General features: G+C 42.6%; 1 protein-coding gene across 1 annotated transcript in view; it reads left to right on the forward strand.

The window, feature by feature from the left end:
- Positions 1-15,549, forward strand: part of PTPN21 (protein tyrosine phosphatase, non-receptor type 21) — a 57,247-nt gene that overhangs the window by 13,564 nt on the left and 28,134 nt on the right. Inside the window, exons 2-7 of the mRNA XM_004681641.2 lie at positions 5,808-5,977; positions 10,381-10,478; positions 11,729-11,796; positions 12,472-12,542; positions 14,435-14,522; positions 14,890-14,978. Of these exons, the coding sequence (XP_004681698.1) occupies positions 5,808-5,977; positions 10,381-10,478; positions 11,729-11,796; positions 12,472-12,542; positions 14,435-14,522; positions 14,890-14,978 (584 nt within the window). The remainder of the gene's footprint in view (positions 1-5,807; positions 5,978-10,380; positions 10,479-11,728; positions 11,797-12,471; positions 12,543-14,434; positions 14,523-14,889; positions 14,979-15,549) is intronic.

The raw sequence follows: 15,549 nt of genomic DNA on the forward strand, positions 1-15,549 counted from the left end.
GGCGGGTCAGGAGAGGTCTGCCACGCCATGTGGATCACCTCTGGGGCAGGTGGGATCGAACTCATGCAGAAGTGGCTTAAGCTTCTTTGTGCTGTGCTTTAACCCACTGCGCCACCAGGGAGGGCCTGGTTATTTATTTTTTAAGGATTTATTTTCTTATGTATACAAGAGCTGGGGTGTAGGGCAGAGGTATGGGGATGGGAGTGGTGAGAAGTTTTACCAGAGACAGTGGGGAGCAGAACAGGCAGATCTACTGAAATAACTGCTGAGGGGAGCAGGGGCTGTGCCATGTGGGTCAGCTTCCTGGCTGGGGATCAAATTTGTGCTGCAGTGGCTGCTGATAGCTTCGAAGTGCTGAGACTTAATTCCTTGTGCCACCAGGGAGGCCGTGTCTAGGACTTTAACCACAAGTCTCTCCTTGCCTTTATCATCATCAGATTTTTCTTGGTAATACTAACATAAGAACAGTGGACCTCCGGTGTTGGGCAGTATTTCAAGCACTAGAAATTTACTTTGACTAGAGTCTTGGTTTAAATGAATATGGACTTTAATACATTTTGGGATCTTAAATCCTCTAACTTGCTTTCTCTATAGCACTACAATCTTACAACCATTTTTGTGTAAAACAAAACTATAATTTTACCCTGACTAAAGTGAATGTTGGAAAAAATAAGCAGCTATTCCTAGTATACCCATTATGAGTCTCCATTTTTACTTTGTGCATTATTTACAAGTTCCAAAAACATAGTTTGTACTGCTCACTGTCTGTGGCCAGACAAGACAGAAGAAATAATTAAGACTTGAGTTCAGGAAATCATTAAAATTTCCTGTGAATTAATGGAAATATAGAAAGGAATATAGGCCAAATCAGACTGAAGTTTGTCTGACTTTCCCTCTCTTCTCAAGAAAAAGAGAACAGTATTGCCCTAAAGCAACGGGCATTTATGAATCAAACTAATAAGCACTCAGAAAGGCTCACATTCAAGAGTTTTGAATAAAGAAATCATTCTAATTCATCCATTGGAATATGAATGAATGAATGAAATAGTCCAGTTATTAACTGACTGGCTAAAATGGTTAAGGAATGGCAGGCTCCTGTTCACCTCAGCTGGGGGGAACCTGGTCCCTCTGGGACACCTAAACACAGTGACCTTTTCTACGAAAGCACAAAAACAGCATGCTAGTTTTTGCCCACATTCAAACTATGTGCAGCAACGTGTAAACCTGTAACTCTTGAGTAGTGAAGTGTCACATGCTAAAATCTCCCATTTCATCTTGGCTTGCTTTAAAAAAGGTCAGGCTGTTGCTGTAATCTTATAATTGAAAATCTTCATAGCACTTAGCATCTCTTCTCCATGCTTTGCTCCTGGAAAGAGGACAGGAATTGTGTTCTCTTATTCCATGCTGGACCCACACCTTTCCTTGACACCTCAGTTCAGTCTGTAGTCATTGAATGAATAGATGAATCTTTCTAAAAAAGCACCATATAGTAAGTTTTTTGAAGAACGATATTATGTGTCTCAGAATCACTGTGTTCTTCATAGTACCTTCTTGTTCAGGGAAGTACATAGGAAAGGTAAGTGTATAATGATACCAATAATTTCCCGAAACTGGCTCATCATTTGACTCTTTCTTTGAATTAAATGCCACAATAACAAAAAATCTGCACATTTGAGGTGCTTAATTACTTTGGCTTCAGTTCAGTTTCAGTATAATTAGGAGACCAGTATGTCCTTTTGATGTAATTTTTGGGTCCTCACATGTGCTAGAGTATTGTGATAACGAACATCACCACCATGACTGTAACATAGGTAATTTATTTTTTGACCAAGGACTAAAGAAAATGTATTAAAATTAAACAAAGAATACCATCAACTTTGAGGCAATGTGGCCCCCCATGCTAACTGTCAGAGGAAGAAGTCAGATGCTTCAGATGTTTCATAATTTATGGCCCACTCAGGGTAGTGTAGGGCTGGCCTGGAGTTAGCCTAATACTTGTTCACCACCTTTGTTAGATGATCTCTGCCTGGGATGAGCTTTATCTCACGTTATCTCCTTCATCTCTTTCCTGATGAAAAGTCTTCTGACTTCTGCCTAGCCTAAGAGAGCTGCCAGGATAAAATTATCATTGCAATTTCATATGGGATTAGCTTTTATCAAACTAAGTGAATCAATGGCTTAAAAAAAACCCTCTGGCTAATTTGTGTCCTGCTGTGCTGCTTTAAAAATAGTACAACTAAAAAGATTCTTAAAATAATTAGACTAGAAGTGACCTGGGATTAGGAAAAGGTTCACATTCTGACAGACCTGGATCTGCTTGTGGGAGCCGGTGTCTCTTTAGACAGCGGCGATTTGGGGACACTGTCTCTTCCACGCATGCTTGAGAATTTGTAAACTAGGCGTTTTCCTCAGAGTGGAAAACTTAATTATCAAATTACCTTGTTCTCAGAGTAAATGTCAGCTCCTTTAAAGTGAGTCCACCATATTTTGCCTGAACATAAGCTGAGGTCTGGAATTGCTTAACTTTTGTTTTCACTGTAGTTTACACAGCAGGCAGTTACTCCTGCAACTTTAGATAGTAACTATGACAAACTTTAACTAGCTATGAAGAAATCATTGAATAACTGTGTAAATGCTGACAGTGACAATGAAGTAGCTTCACAAAATTCTATGGAGGATCTATCTCAGGGATGTTTGAAGATACAGTGATTGGAGGCTGCTGCTGGAATGCATTTCCCACAGGTCAAGTCAGCTTGCACTGGCAGGCAGAGTGGTCAGAGCTGTGGAGAACAAGAAGCCACATGGAGGCCACATTTCCTATAGGAAGGGCCCTGGTAAATTAGGTAAGGTGTTTTGGAGGCTTGAACTTAGAGCCAGTAATTAAAGCCTGGTCTGTGGGAAAATTTTGATTGCAGTTAGGCCAAGTCCTAAACAATACAACACTGGAAGACTTGGATTCAGGCGAGGACATGTGATTGTGGAAAATATTCTAGACCAACTATTGATGATAATAGTTGAAATTTAAGGCACATAAGGACTCATCTATACCAAGGTTGTGCATCTCTTTTACAAAGTAAATCCTAACTTTAAAGGAAGAAATTAGTTTGACTATTATTTGAACAGATGTATTTCCAAGGAAGAAACATGCTCAAGTTTTGTTCTATTTTTTCAGTTACATTTAAAGACATCCTACCTGCTAAATTTGTGCACAGATACCAATGAGAACAAAATGCTCTTAATTTTTGTCAGTACCATTATAACTTATAAATACTTCACAACTTTTAGCTTTTTAAAGATTTATTTTTGTTTATTTATGTATATAAGAACTGGAGTGTTGGCCAGAGATTTAGGGGATGAGAAGATTCACCAGAGACAGAGTGGGGAGCAGAACAGACAGATCTACTGAAATCCACTGCTGAGGGGAGAGTGGGGAGACAGGAGAGGTCTGCTGCGCCATGTGGGTCTGCTCCCTGGCTGAGGCTCTAACTGGTGCTGCAGTGGCTGCAGATAGCTTCACAGTGCTGTGCTTTTAGCCCATTGCACCGCCAGGGAGAGCCCCCTCTGTTTTTCAATTTTGTTTGGATAGTTGAGGTTGCCAGATAATTGTCAAACCTGCAAAATCTTGATCTCAGCACTTAATAGAAAATTAAAAATAAAAAAAAAATCAACTCATGGCTAGACTCATCTGTTTCTGGATCATTTTTTCCCTTAGGTTTTTAAAACTTTTTGCTCTTTTTGTGTACCTTAGACTTTTAAAGATGAATTTGATATTGTTTCAATATTGAAAACATCTTAAAGTCTTTTTTAAAAAGAAAATTAAGTTGTTTCTGATCCTAATCTTTTTTTAGGTGAAATTCATATAGCAGAGAATTAACCATTAAGTAAACAATTTGGTGGCATTTAGTGCATTCACAATACCACCTCTGTGTAGTTCCAGACATTCTTATTACCCTAAAAGGAAACCCTATAACCATTAAACAGATGATCCTTGTTCCTCATCTCTCTCAGTTTATATACACCTGTCTACCTTTCTATCTTTTTTGGACTTAACGATTTTGGATATTTACTATAAATAAGTCATATAATTTGTGTCTGGCTTCTTTAGCATTTTTTTTAGGTTTATCCACATTGTAGTATCTATTTACTTCATTTCTTTCTTACTATTCCAGTGTATGTACATTCCACAGTTTGTTTATCTTTTGCATACTGATTGCTCCCACCTTTCAGCTAATGCTAATGGACTTGTATAGACATCCCTGTATGTATATTTGAGTACCTGTTTTTGTGTATATATTTGGAGTGGAATTGCTGGTCTGTAAATGTTCAGAATATTCTATTCATAAGTGATGGTTGGGTAGCAAATAGAAGAGAACATTCTTTCATTCAACCAATTCTACTGAATTTCTAGAAACTTCTTGGATATAAAAGAAGATGGACAGAATCTCAACCTTAGGACATTTCTTTACTCATAAAAAACTTGTAAGATGAAATAAATATTGAGGGCATATTTGTATTGCTAACTCTACACAGACGTTTTTTTCCTTTGAATGGCGAATACAAGTTAAAGAGATAGCATAGCTGTTACTATTTCTTGTTTTATTTTTTCCCTAAAGTTATCCAGTTTAATAGTCACTACCTTCTTGCAGCTGTTTAAGTCAATTAAAATGAAAAACGTTAAAAATAAAGTTCTTCTCTTGCCTTAGCCACACTGGGCCACTGTGTATAAATTTGCCTCCATTCTGTATGGTTGCTTTACGTTTGTATTTAGAGGCTGACTGGCGGAAAACTAGGCCAAATTCTGGGCGAGACGCCAAGATGGCCAGCACAAAGGGAAGTAGGAGAGGCCCTTGCTGTATGTCTTCTGGGCCTTTTAGAACAGACGCTCCTTTGGCCATATCCATGCAAATCTACAAGACGGGCGGCGTGGACATCCAGGGAATGGCCCACATGTTACCACGGGAAACCTAGAAGTGTCTGTAATGTCACCAATGTGCAGTGGCTTGGCTGTACATTGCCAAGAGGATTCATGTTGGTGTTGAGCATACTGAGCTCTCTAAGAGCCGAGACTCCTCCCTGGAGCATGTGAAGAAGATCATCAGGAAAAAAAAAAAAGGGAACGCCAAAGAGAACTGCTCTTGGGTTCTGCTGCAGTGCCCGCCGGCTCTCTCACAGGGGCACACTTTGTGAGAACCCACGGAAAGGAGACTGAGCTGCCGGGACCCACCCTGCGCAGTGATGGCCTGATGGGTGTGCACAAAGGAAACCTGGCTTAGTATAAAAACTGTATCTGGTGAACTTCTAGGGCCAAAAAAGAATGGTAGTTGCCCCTATCACTAGAGTTGATACTATAGGTATGTGGAATTTACTTACGGGAGCCAAATTTGAGAGTAGTGAAAAGTTGGATTAATTTCAGTCAGTAATCTATTAAGTGGAACCCCAGTTATGCTTATTAGAAAATATGAAATATGACAAACTTGGTATTGCAGCAAAGAAAAGCCAGGATTTTCAGCAGGTAGACTTGTGTAAAAACTGTGGCAGTCATTGCCATCTGCTGTCTGGGCCACGCTGCACTGTTTGGGGCAGAGTAAAAGAAATAGTAAGAGGAATTGACTTCACTTGTGTTTTCAGAATGACAAGTTGCTAGAGAGATACTGTGTGTTTTCCTTTCCAGGTGTCATTGTTGTCTGTTTCTGCAAAGGGGCAATAGAGGGTCCTGTCCTTGGATCCCAGCTTTGGGGTTAATACAGCTAAAGGGTGCAAGTCCTTTTGTGTATTTTGCCTCCTTCAGTGACTTTTCCTCTCTGCAGATCACTTACTTCAGCCTCTGGTACCACAATAAGCAAAACCAGCGCCGGTGGGTAGATTTGGAAAAGCCTCTAAAGAAGCAGCTGGACAAGCACGCGCTGGAGCCCACTGTCTATTTCGGGGTGGTGTTTTACGTGCCTTCAGTCTCGCAGCTGCAGCAGGAGATCACCAGGTGAGAGGGCCATGCTGCTTGTCCTTAGGAAACCATCTAGTGGGATTAAAAATGGGCAAGGAAGTTTCAAGGCGGGTGACTTGAAGACTGAACTCTGCCTTCCCTCCTCCCCTCTCCCTTGGAAGCCTGGGTGATCCCTCGGGGTGGCGCCTCTGCCATGCCAGTGTCATAGGAGTGATAAAAGGGAAGGTCGGGTCTCTCCCTGGCTGTGAACTGTTCTCTTAATGATGTCACCTTGATGGCTTTATTAATTTGTTTGTGATCCTTTGCAAGAATGAAATGAGGACAGATTTAAAAAAACAAGTTGCAAAAACCCAGTGTTCATTCCTTAAGGAAGATGGCAGAAGTGATCATTTGGCCCTGTGGGGCCAGGAGGTACATTCCGCAAACAAGGTGTGGAGGGTGAGGATGAGAGGCAGGAAGAGAGTTGGATCCCAGAGTTTTGGTCATCAAGTCCATGTAGGAAGGGATGACCATATTAAGGAGAAGCAGGAGAGCAGCAGGTTCATGTGTTTTATACCTTGAAGACTGACAGCAAATAGCAGGAGTAAACTTTAGTTCTTAAGCCTACTTTTCAGGGTCCTCCTAAGTCCACCACCAGTTCATCTTTGGCACCCTGTTCAACACTAGTTTTGACTACCAGAGACACCGTCTGGTGCCCACACATGCCACGCGCCTTTCATCCTAGCTCTTGCTCTCACAGCTAAGTGTTGAAATTTGGTCCATCTTCCAAATTTTCGCTTCAAAGGCACCTCCTCTAATAAGCCTCGCTGGCACCCAGGATGGATGGAATGAGCTCAGCTTTCTCTGGGCTGTCCTAGCATTTGCTTGAACTTCAGCTAGGATGGCAGCGTTTCTTTATAGCTACTCATGTGCATATTTTATCTTTGTCTTGTATGTTTAGCACATGTTTTCTCTCATTTTGCACAGTAGCTAACAGTGCCCTGTACAGAGGGAGACCCTAATACTGCCCTGTTTGTGTGGTGTTCCTTGTAAGCATTTTGGGGAGAGGGTGGAAGAAGCAGCCAGAAGCAGGCAATAAGGATAAACATGTACTGACCATAAAAGAAATCTGAGATAGAAATGTTGAAGGAGAAAAAACAACCCAACAAGTGACCACTTTGAGTCATTTAGTGAACATTTATTAAAGATTGAGTGATACGATCAAAACAGCATATTGGTCACTGGCAGATGAACGTACCAGTGAGAAGGCCTCAGTGCTGGCCTGCTCTGTCGGGGACTAGCAGTCTGTGTAAGTGAATCATCATAGCGTGCTATAATAATAAATGCTTTATTAGGGCCCTGGGCTGCTAGGGGTGGGGCTGAGGAACTTGGACAGGGAAGGTAAAGATGAGATTTTATAGGAAGAGAGAAGGGAACGGAGTGGAATGTGCCACTTCCACCTTACTGGACCAGTTTTAAGCCAAGTTTACCTGTATGTCCTTGATCTAGACCTTGATCTATACTATTTAGTAAATGTTGAGTTAAAACCTTTTTTTCCTGGTCATCTTTGAAGTAAATATTTGGATCATCTTTTCCTCCAGAAAAGCCTCAAAAAAAAAAAAAAAGTAAATATGTACTTGATTCCATGCAAGGATTTGGGGACAATACCATGAAAGATAATGCTAGCAAGCAGCCACTCACCTTTCTCCCGGTGTGGAGGGCATCCTCCTCAGTCCTTGCACTTATAGAATGATCTGACCCTCACAACCTGTCTGTGAAGTACAGGTATCACGCTCGCTTCTGTGGAGTCGGAAATGAGGCACAGAAAGGCTCCGTGACCTTTGCCCAGGCCTCGCTGCTGCTATGTGGCAGCACTGGGCTCTATACGCAGGCATGCGGCTCCTGTTTCCTTACTCTCAACCACTGTTCTATGGACTCCTCAATAGTCACTAAAGAATATGGGGGAAATACTAGAAAACTTTTTTTTTTTTAAAGATTTATTTATTTATTCATACAGAACTGGGGTACAGGCCAGAGATGTGGAGGGTGAGAGGCTTCACCAGAGACAGAGTGGGGAGCAGAACAGGCTGACTGACGAAGAACACTGCTGAGGGGAGCAGCGGGCGGGTCAGGAGAGGTCTGCCACACCATGTGGTCACCTCCGGGGCAGGCGGGGATCGAACTCATGCGGAAGCGGCTTTAACTTCTTAGTGTTGTGCTTTAACCCGCTGCGCCACCAGGGAGGGCCATACTAGAAAACTTTTAACTGGAAATTTGTGACAGTTGCTCTTCAGCCTCCCTCAGTGGAATTGAGAGAAGTACTTAATCTCTGAGCTCCAATTCCTAATCGGCTTCATCAGTGAAAGGCTGTTGTTAAATGGCTATAAAGCAGTTAAGAGTGCAACAAAAGGAAACCAGTATCTGACCTGCCTGGAATCCAGGGGGGTCATGGCAGCCAAGGAAAACTCTTATGGGCCCCATCATTTTTATTTTATTATTATTTTTAATTTAAGCTGCCTTGAAAAGCCTAAGTGGTTTTTTTTTTTTTTAAAGATTTATTTATTTTTTGCATACGACTGGGGTATTAAGCCAGAGGTGTGGGGATGAGAGGATTCATCAGTGACAGCATAGGGAGCAGATCTGCTGAAATCCACTCCTGAGGGGAGCAGCAGGTGAGACAGGAGAGGTCTGCTGCACTATGTGGGTCACCTCCCTGGCCAGGGATGGAACTCAGGCAGTTGCTGAAACTTAACCCCTATGCCACAAGGGAGGCCCCCATCATTCTTTATCTGATAAAAAGGAGCATGCCAATCTGCAAGCATGACACGTTTCTGGGTATTTTTATGGAAAAGATACTGAGCAGGCAATGAATTAGAATAAATGAAGAATCAACTCTAATAGTAAGAGTAGAATATAAAGAAAATTTCTGTGGAAGGCTTAAGTTAATGTGGTTTGTGTATGATGCTTTCCATTAATTTTTATCTGATTGAAGAAGAGAATGTAGAATATTTAGAATATGTGGAATGTAGAATATTTAGAATATTTAGAAAATGTTCAATAGATTGGTATCTCTGAGTAATTTTCTTCCAAGAGAAGAAAGGAACTGCCGAGTAGAAAGTTACAAGCTTTAGCAAGTTCCCAGCGCTACCACCATTCTCTATAGTGTCAAGGGAAAAGTGTGGTTCTGCTCTTAGGAGGTAGAAAGAAGTTGGATCTAAATTCTTACTTGAATCCATGGTGTTTTGGCCAGCTTCTGTGGAAACAAAGGATGGAGATCTGAAAGCCAGCTAAACTAAAAAAGGGGAATGTAAGAAATGAGCAGAGAGGTAGATTCTTTGGGGAATTCCAATATAAACGGTAGCTGGATGCACTTCAGACACGAAACCTGGAAGATATTCTGCATTTGAAGCGGTCCTGTAGATAGCTGGCCCGTCTTCCTTCAGTGCCTCACCCCTAGCAGCCTGAACAGTGCTTAACCCCTACGAGGCCCTCATGGTTCCCTGTTGAGTGAATAACTACCAGAAAGGCAGTAACAAATAACTCTTCAATGTGAGCTTTAGCAAATGGAGAAGTGATACAAATGAACTGTTGATTAGCTTAAAGTATGTTATTACTGATAATAATAATAGCTTCTGTTTACCGAATAATTGAATGCTATGTTCAGCATTGTGCCTAGAGCTTTTAGTATATATTCCTTGAGTATGTTCAGTCTTGTGAGATGATAGTACTGTCCTTTTCCTGGTGATAATTTAACACCACCTCCCCCCCCCCATTATGATGACCTTTAAAGGTCATGCACAATTCTTAATTGGAAAGCAAGATTTTTGTTTAGGTCTCCCGACTAAAATTTGTGCTGGTAACTAGTGCCTTTATAGTGAAAGTGTAAATCGAAGTAATCCCACATTACAGAATGTTCAGGAAAAAATTAGGACCTATTACTTATGGGATTTCATCAGTAAACACTTTAATGTAAGCCTGAAATATCAGAAATTATTTTCTTCTGACTACTTCCCAGCTGTAGGGAATTCCCATCAGAGTAAGCAGCCTTGTATTGCCAAGTTGCTAGGCAGATGTTTTAAAGATTGGCTATTGATTCTCCATTTCTCCAACTGAAAGAATAAAACTGAGGAATGGCCTTACAGGGCATAAAACAGAGGATCGATCGTTTTCTAGATGGTTTTAACTTTGTAATAACTACAGTCAGGGTTAAGTGCCTCAGTTAATCAATCAAATTGTGTGTTTAAAAAAAAACCGCATATGTGTGTGTGTAGAGGCATGTGTAGGGGTGTGGAGGTGTCGATATGGAGAAGGACATTCTTGTCATTCTCTGAAATCCTCTGAGTTTCAGATTGTATTTGACTTAATTTCTGTTCTATCAAATTTTGATGAATTTTAAATGCATTCTGTCTCAACTGGAGGTAATATAGATAATGACGTTTTTAAGTTGACATTTTTTACAGGTATCAGTATTATCTGCAGCTGAAGAAAGATATCTTGGAAGGCAACATTCCTTGTACCTTAGAACAAGGAATACACCTAGCAGGCTTAGCTGTTCAAGGTAAATAAATGGCCACTGATAATGTAAAATAGATCAGCTTAAGATGGGTGTTATAGCCAAAACAAGGGAGCCTTAAAGTTACTGACTTATTAATCTTCAGATAGTAATGAAATATTATTGTTATTTATGGATCTTCCTTGTGAGAAAATATATGAATTACTTCATGAAATATGAGACTTCCTGACGGCTAAACATGTAACCATGTCGTCAGAGCATAGAGTCCAAAAACTGGGGAAAACACACACACACCATTGAATGTTCTACGTATTCCTCTGGTTCAAAGACTTGATCTTTTGCTCGGCCGAATAATGAGGTTGGTGAGGTTGTGTTAACTGATATTTTAAGCATACATAACTTGCTGCGCTTCTTATTTTTTCCTTTTTTATTGCGGTAATGTAGGTGTGCAACACTCTGTGACTCAGAGGTGTAGGCCCATGTGTCTTTCGATGTGTTATCATACCACACCCTTCAAGCTGCAGTTTTCCTGGGTTATAGAGCATCATTAACCATAATAAAGTGTTGCATTTCACAAGTAGTTGCATATTTTCATTTTTCACGTCTGTATGTGTTTACAGGCATTACATGCAGACGTATTTACATAGGCACTTTGGGATGACTTCTGATGGGGCATTCTTTCAAATGATACCTGAAATATAGTCTTTGCATTGAAATAATTTAATCAGAAAGATTACTGAATACATTTCCTTCAGATTTTGGCAGCCATGGGGACACAGCATTTCTTGACAAATGCTGTTTACACATGGAACTGTCTTTCTTTTCCAAGGATTTTGGATCTTCTTAAGTGTCATCTTTGAACTTAAGGGATGACTTTTCATAAATTTATGACTTAGCTATTTATTTATTTTAGCAGTTTAAGATTTCAAAACAAATACGTTTTGTAGTGACATAGTCAGATGACCTGATTCCCCAGGATAATCCCTGTTGTGAAAAGTTGGATTTCTTCCTGACATTGTCCTGTGCATATATGACCATAGGGTGGGGTTTGTTTGTTTTTAATTCTAAAATGAGGTCATATTATATAGTTTGCAAGTTGCTTTTTTACTTTATTCATGGGCATGGATAAGATATACTTAATGCATGTTTTTAAAGATATTTTAAAAAACACTAGTTGTAAGGCAACTATGACTTCTGAATCACTCATTCCATCTATATACTGCCCGTTTGAATTTAGTTGTATGTGTGTTTTGTCATGCAAATTAACCATAACCAATATGAATATTTATCTATAGCTGATTTTGGTGACTTTGACCAGTATGAATCCCAGGACTTCCTTCAGAAATTTGCCTTGTTTCCTGTGGTAAGACTTCTTTTCACATTGGATCTTTTTTGTTAGCAGTTTATACCTGTGCCCTTTACAGTCCCCTAAATGAAGCTCACAAGGTTGTCTTGCTAGGGTGCTGTGCACTCGAGTATGAATGCTTCCTCAGTCTTTATCTCTTGGTCCTCCGTGAACCTGCAGAAACGGAAAGATCTGTGCCACAGGGCTACATCCCGGGATGTGGGTTTTGCTCTGCATTTGAATCTGAAGGGAGGGATTCATTTCTGCCTTCTGAGGATCCCGTCTGAGGTTTTGCTTTTAATGGACGGTTTGAAATGTTTCAAACTTATGTTTAAATGAATTGGCTTCTCATTAGCAATTAAGAAGTTGAAATATGACCTGAGCTTTCTCTCAAAGTCTCTTCTGAAGAAGTTGGCAGTAACCGCTGTGGGGAGTGGCAACCCTCCCTCTGCGTGTCCACCAGCTCAAGGGTCGGTGCGCTGCGCTCAGAACTGGCTGGTTAGTGTGACCCACTTGAGCCCTAGCAGAGGGCCTCAGTTCTCTAGAAAGAGCGCAGTTGCTGTTTAAGTGAAACTCCCACCTGTGAGCACAAGTGCTGAGTTTGCCCCATAGTGGTAAGAGCCAGTAACAAGCAGGCGTAAAGCTTCTTCCTAAGAAGCTTTACTTTCACTGACTGTGGTGTGCTCTCTTCAGAGGTGGTTACAAGATGACAAAGTATTGGAAGAAGCAACCCAAAAGGTGGCTTTACTTCATCAGAAATACAGGTAAGGCTAAGACATAAGACATGGAAATTGTATAGAACTACTGTCGTTTGAATTTGGGATCTGTGTGGGCATAATTAAAATGGGAACATTGCAGGGCAGCTGGCATTTCCCCAGCACTCACTGTGTGCCAGGCGCTGTCCTGACCATCTGTCCAGATCGTCATATATTGTCCATGTATCCAGTGGGAAAGTTGAAAGCAGCCAGCCACTGAAGTTGAAAGCAGCCAGTGCCCGCTCCTCACCCCATGTGCAGGTTGACGCAAGATTAGGGGAGCTGTGTTTTTTGTGGTCTGGCAAGTGCAGGGCTCTCCCCTGCCCCCAGCCTTCCTGGCCCTCAGGAACGGCACCTGCGCCCTGGGGAAGCTGCGCTGAGAGCCAGGGTGCCCCTCATCCTGCCCTGCTTCTGCAGACCTCCGGGTTCTGGTGGGAGTTGCCTTTCTTTGCTGGTGAATCTGTATGTGTTGTCTGTAAGAAAAAGCCTGTCCTAGAGAATGGTAGGTCTCATTAAGCCGAACAGCTCTAAGAATTTTGTATATCATTAAGTTCTTATAACCACTCTTTAAGGTAGGTGTTATTACCTTCTTAGAGATCGGGAGAACCAGTTTCAAAAAGACTAACTTGTTCAAATTACCCCTTGTAGAGGTAGAGTTTGATCCCGGGTCTGTCTAATTATAAACTCTTATTAACTCCCCCCCCCATCCCCATTGAAAATAACCATTTGCCTTTCTTTGCCTGTCCCCATTGAAATCCATAGTCCCTCACAGGTTACTCTTCCTGAAATTATTGCTCTGGTCTCCCCATGTCCTTCTCAGATGCTCATGATTCTTTCCTTGTCTCCACCAGCCTGAGTTCCATTATTATCACCCCTGGGACTAAAGGCTTCCCCAACTTGGTTAAATCGGCCTCTCTAGCTTGTCTTCCGCTGTCCCAAATGAACCATTATTTCCCAGCACAGTTAACCCTGTACACACTGCCCGTATCTGGTACTTTTCTTTCCTTCCTTAAAGGATGGTTTCCTGCTGTTGCTCTGCGCAGGCAGGCCGAGTGCTGGGCGCTGTGGCACAGGCATAAACAAAGCAGTAAGAGCGCACACTCTGTCCTCCCGCCCAAGGAGTAGGCAGGACAGCCCCCTAACAGCACATCAGGGCTGCATAGTTTGGGGGTGGCGGGGGAGCACTCACAGTGTGGGGTGGAACGTGGTACATTTGCAGAAGGAGCATCTGGAAGACTTGGGGATCACAGATAGTAACAAAGGAGGCAGCAGACGTAGAGAAACTGGGGCTGGCCAGGTGCACAGGTGGTTGACAGGTCTGTGCAGATTGGCATCTGCAGAGGCCCAGAGGTAGGAGGGAAGACAGAATTTGGAATGCAGTGTGGGGGCTGCCAGGGTGGGGCAGCGGGGGCGAGGCGGAGAGGCCAGGCTCCATGTGGGTTGAGCCCTGCTTCTCCACTGGCTGTCCCACCCCACCTCGTAATCCCCTCCCCAGCGTGCAGGCTGACTTTCTTCTAGCCCTTATTTCCAGCCCTTGTCACTTGGCATTTACCACATGACGCTTGGTCTTGCCTGATTGCTTGGGACGGGAGCAGTTACTTGGTAGTTCAGAGGGAACCCCACTCACACTGATGAGCTTTGAGGGCTGGTTTCATTCCCCACGTCCCCTTGCCTGCCTGAGGTACAGGGCCAGGGTCTTACCTAACCAGCCCTCAGTGTCCAGCGCAATGTTTGCCTCCAGTTGATTATCAGAAAATACCGATGGATTGAAGTGACCAGCTGTGGGTGATAGGAAATTGAAATGTTTCTGCTGTCTGCTGGCACACTGGTAATAGGGGTTTTTAGAAGAACTGTCTGGCCCAGTTTCTATGAACGGTCTCATGAAGCTGTCTCGGTTGCAGAGGGCTCGCCGCTCCTGACGCCGAGATGCTGTACATGCAGGAGGTGGAGCGGATGGATGGCTACGGAGAGGAGAGCTACCCCGCCAAGGTGGGCCGGCGTTGAGGCGGGGCATCGAGGCGGGCTCAGTGCTTGAGGAGTGGTGGGGGCTCTGGGTGCAGGGTCTGCAGATGTGCCAGTGTCTGGTAACTTAAAGCCAGAGACCTTAGGACTAGAATCTTGTAGTAGAAAACATGTTCCTATTTTGCAGATGGTTCCACAATGCACAAATAGCGTCTTAAGCAGCCCGACTCTGTTTCCACACATGTTCAAAATGTGTACTTGAACCTTGCAGACTTGCCCCTTGGCAACCTGCAGGTCTTGGGAGTGGCTAATATTTGGGAAATGCGTCTAGGGAACTGGGGAGGGGCCACGGCGGCTGTGCTGTCCTGGGCCTACGTCTCTGCTTTCTCTTTAGGATAGCCAAGGCAGTGACATATCCATCGGGGCATGTCTGGATGGGATCTTTGTGAAGCACAAGAATGGAAGGCCTCCTGTGATATTTAGGTATTTCCCTCCCGTCTTTCTGTGCACCGTTTCGGGCTCTGGCTGGTGATCATTTTTTAGCTCCTATTTAGTATGTACTTGCAAGGATCTTGCCAAGGATCTCATTGGGCATGGATGTACGCCCCATCTAGAATAAAGTAGACACCTGCGTGCAGTGATTCTTTGTGTAGACAACTTTCTTCAAAACCAAGCATACAGAAAGTAGTGCTTTGAATGATCGCCTGTGTATAAGGGGCTTAAAACGTGTGCTCCTTTTCTTTCTGTATGGTGGCTGTCTTTGTTTTTATGTCAGCATTTCCCGTGAGCTCTGGCTATTTCTTTTGGGAACACTGAGGCTTTTCTCTAACTCTAGTTAATGTACTGAAATACCAACATCTAAGCAATTTTCAATGACAATTATAGTGTTAATTTTCCTCCCCGATCCCCATTATGAAGACATGATGTTATATACAGTGAGACAGAAAGGACAGTCACGTGAGGTCATGGTGGCCTGCTCTGAATAATGCAGTTGCACTATTCAGTATTTTATGTTCAAATAGCTTCTTTTTTTCCACTTACCCCCCCCACTTAA

Source organism: Condylura cristata, unplaced genomic scaffold, assembly GCF_000260355.1.
Source record: "Condylura cristata isolate star-nosed mole 26May11 unplaced genomic scaffold, ConCri1.0 scaffold00013, whole genome shotgun sequence".
Lineage (NCBI taxonomy): Eukaryota > Metazoa > Chordata > Mammalia > Eulipotyphla > Talpidae > Condylura > Condylura cristata.